This window comes from Hetaerina americana, unplaced genomic scaffold (assembly GCF_022747635.1).
Source record: "Hetaerina americana unplaced genomic scaffold, ioHetAmer1.1.p SCAF_59, whole genome shotgun sequence".
Classification (NCBI taxonomy): domain Eukaryota; kingdom Metazoa; phylum Arthropoda; class Insecta; order Odonata; family Calopterygidae; genus Hetaerina; species Hetaerina americana.
The window spans coordinates 462,152-486,074 of NW_027287194.1; the positions used below are offsets into that span (position 1 = coordinate 462,152).

General features: G+C 36.1%; 2 protein-coding genes across 2 annotated transcripts in view; both read right to left on the bottom strand.

The window, feature by feature from the left end:
• LOC139694895 (maestro heat-like repeat-containing protein family member 1) overlaps positions 1-12,616 on the bottom strand; it is a 50,241-nt gene extending 37,625 nt beyond the window's left edge. Inside the window, exons 1-5 of the mRNA XM_071593396.1 lie at positions 12,561-12,616; positions 10,737-11,036; positions 6,264-6,465; positions 672-772; positions 190-361 (exon numbers count right to left, since the gene is read on the bottom strand). Of these exons, the coding sequence (XP_071449497.1) occupies positions 190-361; positions 672-772; positions 6,264-6,465; positions 10,737-11,036; positions 12,561-12,587 (802 nt within the window). The 5' untranslated portion in view covers positions 12,588-12,616. The remainder of the gene's footprint in view (positions 1-189; positions 362-671; positions 773-6,263; positions 6,466-10,736; positions 11,037-12,560) is intronic.
• LOC139694896 (maestro heat-like repeat-containing protein family member 1) overlaps positions 12,592-23,923 on the bottom strand; it is a 70,875-nt gene continuing 59,543 nt past the window's right edge. Inside the window, exons 14-17 of the mRNA XM_071593397.1 lie at positions 17,117-17,288; positions 15,740-15,981; positions 12,650-12,771; positions 12,592-12,596 (exon numbers count right to left, since the gene is read on the bottom strand). Coding sequence (XP_071449498.1) covers positions 12,592-12,596; positions 12,650-12,771; positions 15,740-15,981; positions 17,117-17,288 — 541 coding nt within the window. The remainder of the gene's footprint in view (positions 12,597-12,649; positions 12,772-15,739; positions 15,982-17,116; positions 17,289-23,923) is intronic.

Below are 23,923 nucleotides of genomic sequence, written 5' to 3' on the forward strand. Positions count from 1 at the left end.
AAACAGTTTTAAAACTACATTGTTCCAAATTATATCACTAGCCTGGAATTTTCTTTCTCACAACCCTGCAGATATCATTAATTTATGCAGTATTATAACAAAGTATATGCCTCAGTCCCTACTAAAAGTTTTTACCATTCTTAATTCATGGAAAAAATGAACAGGTAACGTGACGATGTGGGCACCCACCTATGACATGAGGCACATGGTTAACAAGATAGCCTCCCTTAGCCTTGAGGACAGAGTTCAAGGCTATGCTTGCGCCACCAGATGCATGCATGTCACCATCCACCAGTCCTCGGTCTAATAAAGCCTCCACTAATGACAGTATGTACGTGTTTCGCAGGCAACTGCAAGTAATCTGATTCAAGAGAAAAAATTGCTGTTATTGATATAAAAAACGTTTACACACAAAAAGCAAATATCACCATAGGTAAATAATTGGAGTAAGTATGATTTCAGATCCGAGAAAAACTTCATTTATTCCTAAAGGGGATAGTTAGATTTGTTGCTCTTTTTGCCTATTCAAATGGCATAAGGTATTATAGGAATTGCATTCTGGTGTGTAGTAAGGCTCTCATGGGAGGAGGAGTCTATTGGAAGCGATTCAAATCACATTCATGAATGGTACTCATTCAGGAAGCATAAATGATAATGCTGTAGGTACATACCTTTGAAAGCTCTGCCATGGCTTGGGATAAATGCTCAGGATCCTCTGTCATCAGTTGCCGTGCAAGACCATCAAACTGACCCTCAAAGTCCTCCTTTCCATCTACATTGAAAGCATATGAGTGATAAAATTAACTGCTCAGTCAATGAAAGAATGAAAAATGTGTTGCGCACTGCATGATTGACTAAAAATTAGTTCAGAAAATTATCACAACATCACATAACTGCAGCAGATTAACTGGCAGTGCACAATGTAATGGAGAAAATAGAAGAATATCTATGAGGTCTGTTTCCAAAGTTAAATGGCTTTTTTGTGGCTCATTATTTGAGCAACACTGCATCCCTTTGAGCCTTTACTCCTTCAATGTACTCTTTCTATGCCTCCCAATCCTGCCGACACCTTCCAGGGCAGCTCTCGCAAACCTCCTTCAGAATCACACATACGTCCCCATCTGTGGTTTTTCCTTTAAGTCTTTGATCATCTAAAATTCATTGCCCTTTTCAGGTGGATTTTAGTTTTGGACAAAAGAAAAATTTTACTGTGCCCTGTCCAGATGAGCAGGATTGATGAAGAAGTACTATTGTGCTAGTCTTGGCCAAAGAGTTATGAATCAGCAGTGATGTGTGGCCTGGCACATTGTCAAGATGGAGGAATTGGGTAAGAACTCTTAATGACAAACACATGTCAGAAAAAGAACCATCAACATTATAGTTTCACATTTCATCTGACCCGCTAAGCCTTTTTTGGTCTAGATCAAATTTTCAAACCCATTGTGTGGATATCATAATTGTTTCCACATAGAACCCAAAAATTTGGGGTTCATCACCTGTTCTTTCCATGAAGTTTTCATACCCTTTAGCATGATCTGAAGGTTCCTGTAGCAAATATTTGTGCATACAAGGGAGACGGAAAACAGAGATAGCCCGTGTCAATATAACCAGTACCCCACATCAAAATACAAAAAAGATAGTTGGTTGCACAAAAAATTGCTCTTTGAAGCTTCTACACCAAAACATTCAATGCATAGCAAATAAAAAGCTGGAATTTGAGATCCTATTAAAGGAAGAGAGGCCGGATTTTCTTTGTATAACGGAGCATGGCCTAAAAGATAATGAAATGAAAAGTGTAAAGCTGAGGGATTATTTTCTTGTCAATAATTTCTGTAAGGAAAAAACAAAGATGGTGGTGTTGCATTTTTTACCAAAACTTGTTTTGAATCAGTAACCAGAGCCTATAAAAACTTTAAAAATAGAATCGGCGAAGAAAAGGGAATTGAAATAACCTCGTGCAAATGGCCCAAGACAAATGAAACTTATTTTTTTATTGGTCTGTACAGATCTCCAAGTGCACCAGTTGATGATTTCCTCAGAAAAATGGATAAAATACTTGAGAAAGTCATCAAGAAAAATAATAAAATTATCATTGCTGGGGACCTGAATACAGATGTCTCAAAAGATAACAGCTCCACTCAGAAGCTGAAAGAAATACTTCTCAGCTATAGTGTTCAGCTAACTATTTATACCCCAAACAGAGAGTCATCTCACTCAAAAACTGTTATTGACAACATAGCAACAAATCTAGCTGAGCATAACTTCAAATCTCTAGTTTTAGAAACTAATATCTCAGACCATCATGCTCAAATTAATGAATTTAATGCACACACTTTAACAGGTAGAAGTGAGAGAAATCCAGATACAGTATACACATGTATATACTCACAGGAAAATATGAATTTATTCAAATGGGAATTGAAGAGTGTTGACTAGGCAGCAGTACTAAATGCAAATCTTGTTACAAATAAGTTCGAAGAATTTCAATCAATTATTAAGCACTACTGGGATATTTGTTTCCCATTGAAAAAGCTAGCCATAAAAAATATATCTGCAAATGAAGGATATAAATGGATAACAAATGAGGTTCTGACAGCTAGAAATAGGCTTAACTACTTAAATAAGGCTAGTAAAGTGGATGCCAGTCTGATACCCTTAAGAAATAAACTGAAGTCCGAGTATAGGATGCTGCTTAGGAAAGCAAAAAATCACTGTGTCAAACAAATTATTTTGAATTCTGCCAATCAAACAAAAGAATTTTGGTCTGTAGTAAATAATGAAAACTCCTGTAAAATGTCAGAGCCTGGAAAAAGTAAATGCTTCTTAATACAAATTGATTGAAAAGAAATCAGCAATCCTCAATATATGGCAAACGAATTGAATAATTTCTTCATAGATATCATTGGCGAAACAAAAGCACAGAAAACATTCTAAATGATAGTATAGAAAAAGTAATGCACATTAGTGAATCAATTTACTTAAATCCCACCTCAGAAAATGAGGTCAGAAATATAATAAAGAATCTAAAAAACAAAAAATCCAGTGGGCATGATGGCATATCAAATTATCTCATAAAACTTTGTCAGGAATCCTTCACTTTACCAATTACCAATATAGCCAATGAATCGTTTCTAACTGGGCAAATTCCTGATGAATTAAAAATAACCGAAGTTATTCCACTACATAAAAAGGGAGCCAAAGACTAACTGAATAATTACAGGACAATCTCACTAATTTCATGCATTTCAAAAATACTTGAAAAATTTATGGAAGAAAGACTATTAAAATTCCTCATAAAAAATAAAGTTCTTTCTCCATCACAGCATGGTTTCACAAAAAATAAAAGTGTAGAAACTGCATGCAGTGATTATGTAACTAAAATTGCCCAAGCTTTAAGAGATAAAAAGCATGTTACAGGGGTAAATATGGATTTATCAGAAGCCTTTGATTCTGTAAAATATAGCATTCTTTTCACTAAACTAGGACATTATGGCATCAGGGGAGTAGCTCATCTCTGGCTTACATATCTTTTGGAAAATAGGAAACAGCATGTAGAAATTGTTGGAAAAAATGGTGCTACCTACAATTCAACAATGAAAACTATTAAATATGGTGTTCCACAAGGTTTCGTATTAGGTCCTTTACTTTTCCTGGTGTGTATGAATGGCATTGAAAAAGCCATTATCTCTCGAGCAAATAATAACATGGTGCTCTATGCAGATGATATAAATCTAATAGCAGGTCATACAAAATCATCTCAATTAGAAATAGATATGTATGCTATAGCGAATTCAGTTGCTCAATGGCTGAATGTAAATAATTTACAACTAGATGCAAGAAAAACAGTTTACATGGTATTTAGTCATAGAGACCTTCAGTAAAATATTTCTGTAGAAATAGGAAACCAATTGATATCTGAGTTAGAACATACCACTTTATTGAGTTTAGAAATAGACAACAAGTTAAGCTGAAGGTTTCAAATGGAAAAATGTAGTAAAAAATTATGTTCAGCCCTATTCCTTTTAAAAAATCTTGCCAACTATTGTAATACAAAAATATTAATCCCAGTATACCATGGTATATTTGAGTCCATAGCTCCATATGACATCGTCTGCTGGGGGAGCTCAGCACATGGAAACATCCATAGAATACTCACCCTTCAAAAACCGGCATAAAGGGTTATATTTAAACTAAATGCAAGAAAATCCTGCAGGGAGTACTTCAAACATCACAAAATCATGACCATTTCCTGTATCTATAGATATAATGTGATTTAGTATGCCTGCACCAAAACCCCTTCGCTGGTCAGAAATAGGGATGTTCACAAGTACGATACCAGGGGTAAGGATAATTTTCATAATGGCCATTGCAGAGTAGCAGCAATGCAAAAAACTCCAAAAGTTTCAGGAAGATTGCTGTTTAATCGACTTCCTGAAGAGTTAAAACGAATTCTCCCCCAAGAAAATAAATTTAAAAAAAGTTGAAAAATTTCTTTTCAATAATGTTTTTTATAGTGTCCAAGAGTACATAGAAAGAGCCAATGTAGGGAATTCTGTTTTTTAAATGTTTATACTCATATATTTCATGTACACTATTATTCCCATGAATTTGTATGTATGTTAATGCACCTATAAATGTAATTGAATCTTAACAAAGCCCATACAATTATGTATTGTTCTATGGCGAATACATCTATCTATCTATCCTTATAATCAATGCAATTCTTCCTTCAATCCTATGTCGTGGGATAAAATTTACAGCTACCATAGACTTTAAATTTTCTGGTAAGAAAGTCATGACATTAACATGTTGATATGTTGCACTCTGCTGCTATATATTGAACTTTCCAGTGATGATCAAAACACACAATGTCACTAACTTGTGCTACAGGAGTGTGGTCAGATAATGTTGCACAAAGGTCCTGTATGCCGGTTATCATCTTCACTTGACAGTCCTTATTTTGCTTCAACCACTCATAACAACATAAACGGACTCATGGACAGATCACCTGCCTACACTTACTCCATAATTTCATGAGTCTTCGTAATGGCTTTCCCAGGTTTTTTCTGGGCAAAATTTTATGTAAATTCACTGATAGTTAAAATCAGCCATCTTGAATAATGTAGAACCAATTCTGCGCGGATGTGAATGAAGTAGCTATACACCTAAAACTATATAAAGTGGGACAATACAAAAAGTGGGATTTGTTAAGGAGGAGTCTGACTGGAGTGCATTGATTATTCCTTACTGCCATGATGTCATGGATTGGTTTGGAGCAGTAGTTAGTGTTAGTTTCAGGAAATTTTTGAACACATCTCATTTCATGTATCATTTTTCCAGAGTAAAATTGACCAAGGTGGTGTGTGAAAAAATGAAAATTGAGAGCAAACTTATAAAGTTTCATGGAATGAAGATTAAACACAGCAAGAAAATCACTTCCGGACATGGCTTTCCCCCGATAGCATTTAAATGCCAGTGGTGGGAGAATTCTGTTGGGTGGGATGTTAAAATAGTATGTGATCCCTCGGCACCTTTTGCTACAACTGGGCCAACGTCGATGCTAGATTTCTCTCCACACATTTTCTCCCATTCTTTGAAGAGTCACCCATAACCAAATTACCCACATTTCCCTAATGGCAAAAGTGACCTCTGCCATTGGTCACCTGCCCTAATAACTATTACTACTATTGCTATGATTTCAAGTTGGCATATACAAATTTTATAATGCCCAGAAAATTTTGAACACATCTCATTTCCAGTATCATTTTTTCAGAATAAAATTGATCAAGGTGGTGTGAGAAATTATGCAAATTGAGAGCAAACTTATAAAGTTTCATAGAACGAAGATTATACACAGCTAGAAAATCACTTCTGGACATAACTTGCATATTATGCAAATCCATGTTGCAGAATATTCTTTTGCTAATGATATGGTCTGCATATTTTAATAAACAACATCTAACCTTGTAGGTACTTATCAATCACATGCCTCTTTGAAAGACAAAGGATGAGAAAAATGGATATATGCCACTGAATGGGTTCTTTTAAAAGCCTTAACTAGTGTACGTAAACAGAATCAAAAAATTCAAGCATGAAAATGCCATGGCATAGAGCAACTTCTGATTATTGCCCAATATGGCAAGATGATTCAAGAAATCTTCTCATCATACAGGACAACTTAATTCTAGTTTCTACTAGTCAAGTTTTCAAGGCTAAAAAAACTAGGGTCTTCTGTAAGAGAGAATGGATATAAGAAAACTTACTCGAATCCCAATTTGCGGAGGGCATGTTGTTTTCAGACTCCAGAATTGGTTCCCCAGGCAAACCTTCATCATACCGAGCAACAATGAGCAGTAACAATCGAAGGCATGAAACAGCAACAGGACGTAAAGACAAGAATGAATCGGAGCATCGAGGTAGTATCACACCAGCCATCCACCCACACTCAGTTATTTTACTCGGAACCTGAAATTACAATGTTGAAGTAGATGTTGTAAATACAATTTTGATATCTTTTATGAGTATAAAATACATAATAACAAATATTAGGGTAACTTAGAACACTGAATTTCAGAAAACTTTTAATATGGAGATAATTTATCAGAGCTGAAAACTGAAGCTATTGAACTAGCACTAGAAATGAAAATAAGTGGAGCCATCCATCATTGTAATATATTTTTGTGAATACTGACATTTGGGTCCAAAACAAGACATAACTCTTATACCAGAATGTTGAAAGGCAATTACTAAGGGCCAGAAACCCAAGAAATGAAAACACATTAAATTCATCATGGTAGCCACACTATATTTTATATGGTGGTTTTCTGTCATCCAAACTATAGTGAATGACATGGATTCTCCAACACTCCAAACTTTGCAATGATTCTCTGCACCCATTTTCCAGGGAGGTTTTCCCCAGAAAAGCAAAGGTGGAAAAGTCTAGCTTCGTTTCCTTTACATAAGTTATACAAGGGTAAGATGAAAGGCTCTCGGCCTGGCATCAAAAGACTGCATTTTTCAGTTAAACAATGATCTTATTTTTCTCCATAATCTCCCTTGACTTCATAACACTCTTGGTCCAGCATTTCCCCAACATCAGCATCCTTCCCAGAAGTGAGAGTGCTGTGAAAATATCCATCTACAGCCCTCTCAACTTCTTCATTACACATGAAGTGCCTCCCAGGAACAAATTTCCTCAAGTTTGGTAACCATTGGAAGTCTGAGGGTGGTAAATCAGGAGCATAGGGGGATATGCTGAGAAAATCGTACCAAAAATTCCCTAGTTTTCTAATTGCCAATGCACCTTTGTGAGCGGGTGACAGCAGGTTGTCCCGGTGAAAATTGATTTTTTTCTTCCTCAAGCCAAGCCTCTTCATGCAAATTTCGCCATCCAGCTGGTCAAGAAGGCTGGAGTAATATTCACCCGTAATTGCTCTGTCTTTTTCAAGGTAATTGCCGTCCCTCACGTGGTCATTTTTGAGAGATGGGCAATCACATTTAAATTCAAGCTTCACCCACTTTTTAACGGTTGACATTGAAGGAGCAGAGTCCCCGTATGCTTTTGTCAACTTCAGATGGATTTCCTTTAAGGTTAATCCATTCAAAATGAAGAATTTTATGACCGCACAAAATTCACACTTTGCCAAACACACACAATAATACATAGTCTGTATAATAACTGTGCAAACTGGAGCAGTCTGGGGGCCATGACGCGGACTATAGCCCCACCCAATAGCGGCGCTAGCTGCCTTTTAACCCAATGAGGAGCCATGTCTGTGCTTGGTGGATCGTTGAGCTGTGCATATGGTGTGCTAGTTTTGAGAGTTTCTGTTGTCCTTGTTTTTACTGTTCGTCGAAAATGGAAATTGACAAAATCCCAGATCAACGAATCAAGATCAAGTTTTTGGTGAAGTGGTGCAAAAAGACGTTGTCATGGTGCAAAAGCCCATTTTGTGTTCTTCCATAAATCCTGGAAAATGGAGCGTAACTTACAGGTAATATTCCTTATTTACCGTTCTACCCTGTGGCAAGAACTCATGATGCACCACCACGCCCCTGCAATCAAAGAAAACTGTAAGCAAAGCTTTCACATTCAACGGGCACTTTTTTGGATCTTGGCTCGTGCTGCAGCTTCCATTGAGATGAATTAGCTTTAGTTTCTATGTCATAAATATAAACCAATGATTTGTCACCAGTTATGACCCTCTGGAGCAAATTTGGGTGGTCGCGGACAGAGTCCAACACCTCATTAGCAATGCTTTCAAAGCGTTGCTGTTTTTGGTCAAAATTGAGTAATTTTGGTACGAATTTTGTGACGACCTGTGTCATGCCCAAATCATTCGTAAAATTCGAATGACACGAGCCAATCGATATGTTTAGGTCCTCGGCAACTTCTCTTATGGTGTTTTGGTGACTGGCCAACACTATTTTCTTCACTTCATCAATGTTTTCTTCTGTCGTTGACCTGCTCGGGCATCCGGCACACTCTTTGTCTTTCACATCTTCTCGGCCCTCTGAGAACATTTTCTACCACCGATAAATGTTGCTGCGGTCCAAGGTAGCTTCACCGTATGCCACAGTCAACATTTGGAATGCGTCCGCCCACTTAATTTCGTTTTTCACGCATAATTTGATACAGATTCTTTGATCCATTTTTTGAAACAGGCAATAATCGAAGACAAGCTGAAACACGTCCAAGCAAAACAGCTGTCAAGAATTAACTAAACATTCAAAATGGCCAAACTATTCGGCATAAGTGAGAGACATAAGTACTGACATAATGCCACAAAAAATCAAAAAAAAATTTTACATAACCCGCAAAAATTCAAAATTCGAGATACTTTTTGAAGAGACCTCATATATGTAATGTTGTAGTACATAATGATGACACTAGGTTCATTAAGTGACTGAACAATACATTAAAAAACATTTCATAATGAATTATTATGTTTTGGCATTTTTGTTTAAATAGGCTTGTTCATATTATCAGTACATTTAAAAGGTGCATTTAATGTATTTAATATTTGCCAAGCCAATGCACACCAGTGGCCTCTAAGCAAGCATAGTCAAGTCTGTCAATGAGATCAAGAGATTTGTGTTCCCAAGGACAATCACTTCTCTCATGGAAGTTTCATTGTGAAATAAATGAATATAAGTTTTTCCCATGGCACACAATATATAGTAAAATATCGATAGAATATAAAAAAACTGCAAGCTAGAATTCATGATAAATTAATGGAATATTACTATATGATACTATGATAAATTAATGGAATATTACTATATGATACTATGATAAATTAATGGAATGATACTATTTGTGTTACAAAACATAAAAACAGCTCATCCAGGATGGGCACTAATTTTTTAATTACAGCTGAACTACTTGTTTACTTTCTTAAAAACAATACCATTCTTCCTCCACTGACTTAAACAGCTTTGTGCAAAATTGTCACACCAAATTCATATAATTTCAAATAATAATTTCATAAGAATACATAAGACATCGGTTGGGGCTGCTTATTCTCTTGTGTAAAATCAAAATTCTACCATAAAAATTTCAAAAGCAGTGAAACATAATGAGTGTTACAGGGCACTGAAATTAGGTAATGCTGTGTGGCAGTGATATTTCAATATCAACCCACCCACAGTAGCTATATAAAAACAACCAACTGAAGCCTCCTAATCAACGCTCAGCATGTTCAGTTGTTTAAGAGGAAAGTCAATCCTGTGCCAGGGACAACCATAGAGACTCAACACAGTTTCTGATTTAGTGATTTACTACAAGGAGGGGTAGAGGACTTAGGAGCCCTGGTAGAAAAACACTGTGGGATCAAAAAGAAGAAGAGGGAGGGAAATTCCAAAAAGAGAGAGCCTGTGACAGGGATTTACACATAAAACTCTCAAGAATTACACAAGATGCCTCCAAGATGTTTATCAGGAAATGTTCCAAATGCTCTCATCTTTTAGGAATTCCAACACAAACATTCTACCACACACAAACACTCAATCACCAGCAAAATCAACAGGCAAAATGCCTTCAATCAAGTAAACAACAATGCTAAGGTCCAGTTTTATAAATTGTTAGTTGATGTGAACGTTCCCTTTACCTGGACATTATCGATTAATCTGTATATATATATATACAAATAAGATTGCTCATTAAAGAATGTGAACATTTTAACCATATTAGCATGGTATATCAGTTATTCAGCGGTTTATCGGCTGAATTTGAGCTTTAACTAATGGTCATAAAACTGAGTTTGACCTTACCCAAAGTTTAAAAGTTAACCTTCATCAAAACAAGAAATAATGAAACTTGGTCTGTATAGCCCTAAACAATATTATGAGAAAAAGTCCAAATCTATTCCAACGTCCTCAATCACTACAAAGGAGAAATACAGTTTGCAACAGTTTTTGTCATTTGCTTATCATAAGCTTAATTATTTTAATAGGTGTCATATTTCATTCAAAATACTGATGAAGTAAAACTTTGTTTTATGATATCACCCAAGGGCTTTTGAATGAATGAACAGCAGTCACTCTCCAAGTCTTACATTGCCTACCTCTAGTCGTAATAACGACGACTCTTGAGGTTACGTGTCTGTCACGCTTGATTGTTTTCCAAGGACATTTATTCATAAACATAGACCCCCTCCTTATATTTAAGTTTCAGAATTTAAATGTAATTGCAAAAAAATATCAAACAGGCTTAAAGAGAAATCTCTCCAAATCACCTGGAAACTTAGTTTGAAGTGCTTAAGGTATGAACTGAGAGCTGCTTGTAGAGTCAGCATTGCTGCCATCCTCTGAACTCCATGTTGGGAGGGTGGCAGTGATTCAGCTTTGTTTGCGAATTTGGGACCAGCCATCCAGGCCTCCAGTAATGTGAATATCTCCCCCAATGTCCCAGCACACGTCTTCTCTGAAAGCATACTCTGCACACAAATCTTAAGCTGCTCCAGGGCTTCCGTCACACCACAATAGAACATCTCATCTTCACTCTGACTTTCTTTTGATGCCCACATTATCATGGCCTGGCACAGAATGAACAATTCTAATTAGTAATCACATAGATAATGTAGAAGACCCCTTGAGTTCATTTCACTAAATGTTTCTATTCATGATTCCCGAAAAACTATGCACCAACTGTAATGAATGCCACTCCCCATTAATGTCAGTCAGAGTAACTGACTGTAAAATTCACTTAACCCATTATTTTGTGCTTTCAAGTAGCATGGGCAATAATAGAAATTAAAATTCTCATATAATTAAAAAATATGCACGTTTAACCCTAATATTCTCTTTTAAAGTTTCAAAACTAAAAGATGAAACCACAAATTTGTAGGTACACATGCAGAGCACAAATAATTGTTCAAAATATTTTCTATAATAAAATATAACATCTGGTTTCCCACTTTTCTATAGCAATGTTCTGATTCAAAGGCAATATAGACAATGAGTAGCTCATGATATTTTTGAGTTGCAAAACAAAATCTTTCAAGTTATTATGCGGGCAAAAAATATTTAGATTGAGAAATTCTCTGTCTTTCCTATTTTCATAAAGAGAAATGATTAAGTTTTATTAGTGGATTCTGCCAAATTTCATATCTAGAGAACTAAGAGATACAGTTAACAACTTAACAAGTTATGCATCACAATGCAGATTAAACCTTATTACATTAGAAGATACCCAATGAATTTTATGTAACAATTCTCCACACTGTAAGAAACCAAATAATATTATTGCAATATGATATTGAGAGGTTTATCACTCCTCCACTTTATAAAACCATAGAATAATATTTTCAATCCTATAGATATGAAGAATGGACAGCGGACAGAACAATAGAAGACCCAATATCTGCAAAACTAAATGAATAGTGTGGCATATAAGGGGATATCATTAAGTATGCATGAAGGGCAACATGCTATTTTTGTTCAAAAAATGTTTCATGGTATCTTTTGACCCTTGGCAATGGATATTACAATTTTATAGAGAAAGGATGGACATTCATTTTAAGGACTTGAGATATTCTATTCCTCCCTTTTCCCAGCTATTTCTCCCTAATATTTTGACTCTGATTACATGTATTTCCCAGATTAAAAGTATTTCCCTGAAGATCATCTCTCAGGGCTTTGCCTACCACAGCTGGGATCAATGAAGAGAATCCAAATATAGTTTCAGTTTTTGCGAAGGGGCCTGCACATGCAATGACTTAAGGTAAACCTGGAGTTATCTCGCAATTAATAAGAACATTTTTACAATCACTTAGTCCGACTTGTGACCAAATATTTCCCACATTTTCCCCCCAGAGCTTTTAAAGAAATTGAGCGATTCTAAACTTATTTCTGATCCCTTGATTATCCCAACTCAATAACGAACCCATTATGTGAGGGTGTGTGGGTAAACCACCCAACTTGGCATGGATGACTTTCGGTTCCAGAACTATTTTCAATTGTAATCTGGTTCCATTTATAATTTCAAGCACCAATGAACCAAGAACCATTGAACCTGACATAACTGCCACTAATTACATAGACGCATCATGCAAACTCACATTTTCTTCCTCCAGAGCCTCCGTCATTTCATCACGCTCTCCTAAGAAAGCAGATCCTCCCCTCACTCTTGAAACCACCATCCCCTTGCATTCCAGCTCATGCTTGCCCAGATCCAGTCCCTCAGTGGAGAGAGCAAGTAGGAACACAGTGTCGAAGATGGCCTTGAGAATAGTAATCCTCTCGTCTGATGACAAGGGTGGCGACAGTTTACTGAATGCTTTTAATTAAGGCAAAATATCATTCTTCAATTAATATAATAGGCACTTTTACAACTGCTATGTATTATCATTATAACTATCAACTATTGTGAAAACTTCAAGGGGACATGCAAAAAATTTTATCATTTTTGGTATTTCTGGCTCATTATTTCTTTCAAAGTAAAATTAATCATGGATCTCCAAAGGAGGTACCTGAAATAACAAAAATGAGAGCATACACGGAGACTTTCTTCTCTCAAGCATGGGCAAAGTTTACAAGATGCCTATACCCACAACATCTTCAAGTAACATGCTCCATTTCCCAAACATTACAAATCTTCTGGGAAAAACTTATCATCATACACTACACTATTCTGGGTTCTATATTATTTGCATGTATGAACGCAATTATTTCCATTTTTCAGCACTGGAATTCAGCATGACAGAGATTTGCACAAATGGAAACCTAAGATGAGTTAGCAAATCTTATTGGATGCAATGTGATTCAATAGAATTTTAAATGATTCACTAACAAGGCTGATAGTAAAAAAGCTTTAACTACAAACCCCTAATACTAAAGACAATGATTTTAAAGGCAAGATGGTAACATATATTGATCAGCATGGTAGAAAAACCAGCCTCATCTAATTTAGCATCAGTTTAATGTATGTAAAAAAAAACTGTGGAAATGTAACATCATTTAAATTGTGTACTCAATGTGCAGAGTTTAAGTAATCAACATGATACTTTCACACCAAGTCACCATCAGGATTCCTATTGAAAGATTGATTGACCTTAGTCCTCTGTACTCTGCCGCCCATTCTATTCATTCTGACTCCCTTGGACAGGCCTCCTGATAGCTTCTCTTCCGTCTAACATTTCCCCACACTTGGCTCACAGCCTGTTTTTGACCTCTGGCCTTCTTTGGAGTACCTTCCCTTCCATATGTTCTATTAACAAATCCATCACGAAACATGCTGCACCTAATCCATTTGGTTCGCCTTTCTTTATCATGCTCCACTTCATCTTTTCTTCCTCTATTCTCCTCTCTATCACTGTCATCATTTCAGCATTCAGCACTAATATTTGAAAATTCTTCCACTCAGCTTTCTTGATATTCCATGTTCCTGATCCGTTGAGGGCCAAACTCAACAGAAATGCATTTGTTCATTGATTTCTTGCTTGATAGTTATCTTTTTTAGCATAATAGTTAACTCTCAGATGTAAATTCATTCGTAACTCAGGCTTATCTCCACTTGATACTGCCAACCCCAGTGGCGGCAGAGTAATGTCCTCGCTTACCAACCCAGAGGTCGTGGGCTTGATTTCCACCTGAGTGGGTTTTCCTCCATCTAGGGCTTGGTTGCATGTAATTTTCTTCAATGTAATGTCTGTAACGTAAGGGTTAGGTGAAAGAAGGGACTATAAGTCTCAACCTTGCCCAATTAAGTTGATAAATAAATAAAGATACCAATAACCATAGAAGTGGGCTCTCTCTTCATGACGTGTCCCATCATTTTACCAAGGATAAACGATAACTACTTTTACAAGTACTAATGGAATGGAAAGTGCTAGCGTACTGGAACTGGTGATGTCAGAAGATATCACTGCATGGTTTTCTGTATGAATTAAAATATCAGAACACTACAAAATACTATGGAGAACAAAATATAATGCATGCATATGCATCCATTGCCTATTAATGTCAAAGTTCATCACTCAAGAGACTGGGAAATAATCAACTGTAAAATGAAAATGCACCCATATTTTACATTATCAACAGTGGAAAATGGAAAACAGATGATAAGAACCTTGCATTTTGGAGAAGTAAATGCATAGGACTTGGTTTTCTTCTGCTCTCCAAATGTCTGTGGTGGTTTGTGTGTCCCTTGGCTTGTTATCTCAGATTTCCAGGTGGCCAAATCACCAGAGATGACACAATACCCAAAGGTGGGACCCACAACCTTTGGGCTAGCAGTTGAGCATGGTACCCACTTGAATAACATGGCCTGCTCAATCATTTAAACTCTCACATTAGCATCGAGCCAATCTTTTACGGTGTATTGCCACAAATTACTTTCTTTTTCTATTTTCACCCTGGTATGCTACTGAAAGTAATAAAGTTTCCCATGATCATATTGAAATTTCACTTGCTGTAACAAAGATGGACATTGGAAAACACTTGACATGAAAATAAATAAGACATCACAATGGCTTGCATGGCAGGATGAGAATGGTGGTGCATCTGGCAAATGAAATGGCTTCCCAACCCAAGTGCTTGAATTAAAATCCTCGAGGTTGCAGGATTTTTCAGTAGCATCCTGATCCTTACTTCGAGGGCACTTTGAGTGAATACACCATCCATCTGATAGAAGGATACAGCCCTTGATGCCTTTCTTTAAGAGTAGGCCAATGCCAATGACAGGTCCCTTCCACCTACTCCCTCCTACTGACTCCACCCTTCCCCTAATCCCTGAATATTTTGCTCCAACCAAATAATCCACCTGTCCCCTACAAAACGACCTCAGCTGTCAGTCGCCTCCCTTACTGCCACAAAGTTCAGACATTCCTCTTCCAACTCCTGGATTTTTCAACATACATTTATCCATTTTAAATGAAATGGCTAACACAAAACAACAGGACAAAAGAAAATGTTTCATTTTTCATACATTAAATCCCTGCAAAATTTTTCAAATTAAATGAAACATAATTATTGGCTTTAATTCTTAATCCACTATTCCCATGATATTCTCACAAAATCCTTACCAAAATCATTCATGCATGTTCAAGGATACAACATTAACATTACATTTTATATTACAAATGCATACTTATCAAGGTACAAGACAAATTCGTTAAGCATGAAACTCATTTGACAAATGATATTTTAGTTGGTCCCAATACTTTTCAAGCGCATCAGTTTACACTTTAATATAATTAAATGAGATGACCACTGTATTCATAGCCAGATAAAAGGATACGACATCATATTAAGGGTCTGAATAGCAGAAGCAAGCAAGGGGAGCTCTCCCCCTATCTGGTCGAGCACCGTCTGGCGCATTGTTAGCACCAACTCTGCGCCTACAGGCATGTTCCCTTGTCTCCCCAAGCTATTCTGATCCGGGCAATCATTGGCATACACTGAGAAGGCAGGCTGCATGGATAAAACTGCACCGCATATCTGTCTCAAGGTGGCCAATGCAGCAAGCCTCACATCCAAGCCCTGTGGGACAAACATGGAACTTATGGCACAAGTGCACATGAGAAGAAACATGCCACATCTTATAGCGATGAAAATTTGGATACAAATGGTTCCAGAGACAACAGCAGAACCTCATTATTTGAATACCAATTAATATGTGATATTATTTATTAACTCAATAGTTCAGAGCTACAAGCATTCCCCAACCAAAATCAAAGGCGATAGCATGCATTTTGGCCTGGATAATTGAAATATATCTAAAATAAAATTGTAAGCCATGATCTGGTCCCGTGAGTTATGAATAAATACATTTCTTATTTCATTATCTTTTTCAAGACCTTATGCATCATCAAACATTTTTTGTCTTTTTCATTGTTTTGTGTATGAATGAAAAAGAAATAAATACTTTTGGCTTAGTCAACATCAACATTAAATAATATCAGAAGCCAAATCTTACAATTGAATCTCTAGACCTGCTATGAATTTTTGTCATGGCCTTGGTACATTTATGCACTCATTCAACTAAATACTAAGCTTCTAAAAGGATAGTACAAGATAGGACATAATAGTCAGGCTTCCTTCCTAAAAATGACATCAGATATTAATTCCTAACTTGCCAGTGAAGCATTTTAATTCATTGATAAATTGGGACTGAGATTTTACAAGGAAAATATGGGTTATAGCAAACTTTTTCATCAGTTCATTTATTTTGAACCAACACAGGTTGAATTAATTTGGATCCTTGAATTTAGAAAAAAAATAAGGTTTTATACAGTCTTTTATGCATTTAATACATATATGTTGATCACCAAATTATATCAATGCAATACTAAAACTATTTTTAATGAATGAATTCACAACATTGACAAATTAAATAAATGCAAAACTGAAAATTGCTAAGAAACAATGAATTAACTTTTTCATTTTTGACTAACTCATTTACAAGACAAAAATAATTCAAAGCACTACAAAAAACAAGTTTATAAATATATATATATATATATATATATATATATATATATATATATATATATATATATATATATATATATATATATATATATATAAATATATATATTTATATTTATATATATATATATGGCATCATTAAAATAAAACAATTGTGACAGAATAAATGAAGGCTGTATTCACGAACCCTAGCTTGATCCAAATGTTGCAATATCCAACTGATGGCTCCCATCTCAGAGGAATCCTTTGAATCCAAAAAAGATGCCATTGCAGTTTGGTCACCACAAATGGCAACTGCTGCACGGCCATAGCACAACAGCAATGTGACGGTAGCTCTCTGAACACCAGCCTCCTTACGCCTGAAAACAGGAAATTTTACACTATGTATTCACATTATCTTTCACAACTACCATGTATAAATTAATAATCATAATTAACAAAGGTTCGCCAATGTTGATTTTGAAGTGAATCAGTCTGAAAATTAAAAGATTGGAATCATGCCCAACAAGATTCAACTGAAATTATGGTAAAAAATGCAAATTTTTTCACGTGAAAATATGAGTGTAAAAACTAATTGCATTAAAGAGTCTGTGCATCATAACTAGCACAGAGCAATATGACATATGATTACAAAATATTTCAAAAATATTAAAAATAATTGAACTTATTAACTTATAGTCATAAATGCTATGCTAGATATACTCAGAATTTAGGTATTTGGCATACAATTTGTCATTAAATCAATTAATTTATTCATTTACTTCCTATAAATTTACAGCAATGGAAGGCAAAGTGTGCCAATTCATCATTTTAAAATATATATGCATTGCTATTCTATTATCATGATAATTTTACAATTATAGCTTTCCACCCACAAATGTTGAAAAAAATCTTTTTGGTTTCAATAAAAATAAAATGCAATGCATTTCAAAAATTTACGTAAAATATTTATGAAAAAAAATAAACATACAAAGTAAATACGTCATTAAATTGATCCAGTTTCACTCAAAGCTAACAGCAGTCATTGAATAAAAACATACGACTTTGTATGCTTTTCTGTACAGATAAATAAAACTGCATCTGCAATGAAATTTCAATGTATTAGCTGGTCCCATGAATAGCAAACACATTGTTTATTGCAACATTTTCTCACAGACACCATTAAGAATTTGCATACTGCAAACTTAAGTATATTCATTAAGTCAGCATCACATTCCTGCTATTGATCTCAGAAACAAATCTCCACTGCTTCCTTAAGATTTTTTTTGATGGGTCAATATTAATAAGAAACATTGCAATTTGGGTTTTAGCAGTGCTCCGAAAGGTAAAAGTCATATTTCACTATAAATTCATTCCATAAAATTCTACCACTTACTTGTCTGTTGTAGGTGTTTTATCTTTGATGTTTCCCAGGGGCTGTTTTAGTTTGCTGTTGTTGGTGTAAGAGATTTTCGTGTCAACAGCCTTGAAAATTTTTTTGATACCTCTGGTGGAGGATAGAAGGGTAATTTAATGTATTTCCTTGTTGTATCTTTTTTGTCTGGGGTGGAAGTAGAGATTAATTTTTTTTAATTTGTGTTTCTTTCCAAAGAAACTGTGGGAGATGCCGCAACAGTAACTTTTAACGGAGTCATCCGCTAATGTGCATTTCAATGCAACAATTTCAGAGTGTAAAAATCATTCGCCTTGCCTTGGATTCGAACCAGGATCCCTCAATATCCGGTCGAGAGCTTTAGCCACTTAAGCTATCAAGGCGTCTAAAAGCCCCAAAATTTCAGAGTTTAAGAGGACACCTCGATAGCTTAAGTTGCTAAAGCACTCAACCGGATATTGAGGGATCTTGGTTCGAATCCCAGTCAAGGCGAATGATTTTTACGCTCTGAAATTGCTGCATTGTGTTTCTTAAATATGTTGTTGATAAGTGATTCTTGGAAACCATTCCGTTTGGCAATATATTTAATGCATTCTAATTCTTTATTGTAAGCAATAGTTTCCAAAGTTTCTGTGTATGAGAGAATGGTAGACCACGAATTTGTGGCTGGGATGATTAAGAATATTTATGGATGTAGTTGTTTGGGTGTGTAGGTTTCCGGTATATGTTAAAAAGTAATATATCGTTCGATCTATTGAGGGACAGGTCCATGAAAGGGAGGATGTTATTCTTTTCGGTTTCAACCGTAAAATTGCTGGAGGGGAATAGACTATTGAGATTGTTCATGAAGTCATTAAGTACACACTTAGTCGTATCAAATACAGAGAAGATGTCGTCAACATATCGTAAATAAACCGCAGGGAAGTAACTGAATTTTTCTTTAAAAGTGCACTCAAAGTGAGACATGAACACATTGGCCAAGAAGGGAGAAAGTGAGTTGCCCATAGCAGTTCCAAACTCTTGTCTGTAAAATTTACCTTGGAACGTAAAATAATTTTGGTTCATCACCGAATTGGTCAGTCTGACATATTTGCCAATTGTTTTAGAATCTAAGGGAAGAGATTTAAGCCAGTTTTCCAATGCTTGGATGGCAATATCAATGGGGACACTAGGGAACAGGTTAGCAACATCAAATGAGACCATGATTTCACCCTATGAGAAGTTATTATCTTTAATTTTATTAACAAAATCTATGTTGTTCTTAACTGAGTGAGGGCAAACGAAGTTCAGGTTTGAGAATTGGGAAACCAATCATTTAGATAAAAGGTAGGTGGGTGAATCAATACTAGAAACAATGGGTCTCATGGGGCAGTTTGTCTTATGGACTTTGGGGAGACAATAAAGTCTGGGTAAAATGGGATTAGACACATGAAGTTTGAATTTTGTCTTCTTATCAATGAGAGTAGGACAATCATTTAGGACAGATTTAAACTGCGACTCAAGTTTGTTAATTGGGTTCTTTTTAACCTCAGAATAAGAGCTGTTTGACAACAAAATACTGACTTTTTCGAAATAATGGTCTTTGTCCAAAATGACACACAAGTTACCTTTGTCAGCCTTGAGGTAAAAGCAATCTTTAGATCTTAAGCTTTTGACAATTTCAAAATTATATTTAGAATAAGAAGATGGGGTACTTTTAAATGACTGAAGTTATTCTTAATCTGCCTCTCACAACCTTTCCAGATGAAGTCCTCAGTGCAAATTGAAATTAAATCCGTAATTTAATAATTTAAGCTCCTCCTTTGCAAACACCTCACTAGAAAGGTTTAAAACGTTATCAAATTCATCACTGTTTTAAGAAAAAGACATAGACTTACTTAATAGCCGTTTGAATTTGCGGTTGGTCTCTTGCGTTTTAAGGTATTTGCTACATCTACCTGTAAACCTTGAATCACTATACCCATTAGAACATTTTGTTCAGTCTTTCAAGGGTGTAATTAATACTGGAGTAGGCATTGGAAAATTTTGGTTGTTTGCTTTGTATCACTTGAATATCAACCAAATTTTACTCATTTGCTCCTTTGGGGCATTAGTGTTATTTTGCTTGGAAACAATAGTGATGTAGCTCAACAACAATTCATTGCAAAATGGAAGTGATGACAACAAAATTGATGTATATCTACATTTAAAAACATGACATGAGAGCAAGTGGAGGTGACCAATTCGAAAACCTATACTAGTGATACTGATAATGTGTTGCAATTTTAAGTGGTACGGTTGGTAATTATGGAAGGCATCAGCGGTTAGTTCCTATGTTTATTGCTACTATTGATATTGTGGTTGCTGTTTGTGAATCATAGCTGCTGCTAGTGGGAGATAAATCTTATAGAGAGGGTTGGGTTAAGGGGCGGGTACCATATATATGGCTAACAAACTATGCCTATGGTTATTCTGCATGAATGCAATGTGGTGATGATGAGACTTTAATAAGTTGTTCAGAAGAGGCATGGCCTTCATAATTTAAAATGTGCCAGTCAAACATAAATTCAATGGATTCTTGAAGATCACAAAGATCAATGGATCCTTGATTAGCCCTAGAGTATTATTTATTTTTTAAGTTGGTGGTGGGAAATGTACTTCGAATATCTCTCAGCTTTTTCTTTTTATTTTCTATCAATCTACAGAGATAATGCCATTATATTTCTTGCATGAATATTTTTCATTCTTTTAAATAAATATTATTGTAATTTAATTAAAATTCCTCTTGATTTCAAGTGAAACCCCACCTGAATTGCAGGAACATAACATGCAGCCAACGTTTTTTATCTTAAAATTTTCAGGAATATTTGCTGAGTTTCAGTGATTTTTTTGCTTGAAAGGTAAAGCTTTCCATATTTGCTTAAAAGTTGGTAGAGATTTAGTTATAAAACCACTGCAGTTGTGCACTACACATGGTACAAGATTTTTTCTTCACTTTAATCATGGTTCAGACAGAAATTAAAAAGGTAAAAAGAAAATAAGAAAAAAACATTACAAAATAAGCAGTAGATGGAAACTGCAAATGAATATGAAAAAATAAGAAACTTGCTTGGAAGTTGAAGATTGACACTAAGAACCTAAGCACAAGGGAAGGAAACAAGTGCCAAACAATAGCCAGGAAAAAAATGGGAAACAAAACAATTGCATTGCGTCAGCAGATGAAAAACTGATGCAGTTCACAATTAGTGCCCATCTCAAAATCTATTTTTCATGTTTCATTTACCTGGGCTCATGTTTTTCTATGCTGATAGTTGGTTATTGATTCTTTCCTTTTGAAAGAAGCTGGATTGTAGTTCTAATTACACATGTAATATAATAGAACTCTTGCTAGTATAAGAATACAAACTTGAGGTGGTGGAAGGGCTTTTACGTTCCAATGATCCCTAAAGCAAGAGATGGGAAGAGGAAATAAGATATTTTTAGACTATACGCGGTGGGATGGAAGGATAGCGGGTATTACTAGAGTGACACTTATAGACGAATTTACAGCGGCGGGGATGAGAGCCAACGAGGGTTTGCCATAATTTTAATAAAAGGGTAGGAAGAAGCATAGTTAAAATAGAGCAAGCAACGGATAAAACATTACTAATAGAGATAAAAGCAGAACCGACGAACTTGGTCAATGTTCAGGTGTACATGCCACCAAACAATCATAAGGAGGAAGAAGTTGATAGGATATACAATCAGTTATAGGACATAATGGCGTGTGTTCCTGCAGGGAAACATTTGATATAGATGGAGGATTGGAATGTGACAGTAGGCGAAGGGAGAGATGGTGATCAGGTGGGGGACTACGACTTAGACATGAGGAATGACCGCAGGGAGAAAGTAGTTGAGTTCTGCAGAAGACAGGGGTTAGCCATCACCAACACTTGGTTTAGACACCACAAAAGGCGTAGGCATACATGGAAAATGCCAGGTGACTCAGAGAGGTATCAGCTGGATTATATCCTGGTTACACACCGTTTTAGGAACAGTGTGATAAATTCACACAGCTTTCCAGGAGCAGGTGAGGATTCTGACCACAATTTAATAGTTATAATTTGTAGCGTCCGTTTCCAAAATATAAGGCAGGGATGGTGGGTTGGGAAATGGAATGTAGAAGCATTAAGTGGATTGACAAGGAAGGAGTACCAGCAGGCTCTACAGAAAATTATGGATGACGGTAAAGAGGTGAGGAATACTGAAGAAAAATGGGAATGTATCAAGAAAGAGTTATCGAAAGCCGCAAAAGACACTATGGGAACTGTTAACGCTAAAAGGACTACGACACCATGGATCATGGATGAGATGATTACAAAGATAGACGAGAGAAGGAAATGGAAAAATGCAAACAGAATTAGACAGACGGAAGAGTTAAAGAAAAAAAAATTTACTAAGAGTTATATAATAAATTGAGAAGGGCAACAAATAACGCATAAGAAGCATGGTGGAAGATGCAGTGCGAGGATGTGGAAGGTTTGCAGAGGAAGGGTGAAATCCGTGTCTATACCAGGGTGTTAAAATTGGGAATTAAAAAGGGATCTGTGTTGACTGTTAGAGATAAGTCGGGTAAGGTAATAGTTGACGCGGGAAAGATCCAAGAGAGATGGAAGGAATATATAGAAAAACTGTATAGTAAAGAACTTAGACCAACAAGGTTCGACATAGAAAAGGAACATGACGTAGAAGAAGATACCTAAGGTATACTCAACGATGAGATAGAAAGGGCATTAAGGGAGATGAAACTAAATAAGGCCTTGGGGGTGGATAACATTCCTGCGGAACTATTGAAATGTATAGACAAATGTGGGAGGAAGAGGCTATATGGGTTGATTTGTAGTATTTATGAGGATGGAATCTGGCCGGAAGACTTTGTGAGAACCGTGCTAGTTCCTATTCCGAAAAAGGTAAAGGCTACATCATGTGAGGACTATAGGACTATAAGTTTGATATCCCACACAGCTAAAGTTGTTCTCAGGACCATAAACAAAAGGATAGAGAGTAGGGCAAATGTTTACGTAGGGGATGATCAGTTTGGGTTTAGGAAGGGGAGAGGTACGCGTGATGCCATTACAGTAATGAGATTATTAATCGAGAGGAATATAGAATACAACCAGAAGGTGTTTGCCTGTTTCGTAGATTCCAAAAAAGAGTTTGATAGGGTGAATTGGGAAAAACTAATGAGCATATTGTAATTAATTGGAATACATTCGATGGACAGGAGGCTAATCTGCAACCTGTACATGTCTCAGACTGCTCAGGTGCGGGTGGGAAACGGGGGGTCCAGATTGGCAGTGTTAGGAAGAGGTGTAAGGCAGGGTTTCCCATTATCACCGTTGCTGTTCAACCTGTATGCAGAGGAAATGATCAAAGAGGCATGGGAAGAACTCAAGGTAGGAATGAAAGTCGGCGGGGAATTCGTAAAATCAGTTAGGTTTGCTGATGACCAAGCTTTAGTTTGTCAGTCAGCCAAGGGGTTGCAAGCAATGCTGAGTGAATAGGAAATTCGGTGCGACAGGTATGGGATGAGAATCAATATTAATAAAACAAAGGTTATGCATTTTTCTAGAAAGAAAAAGGCTAAGCTTAACATTAGAATAG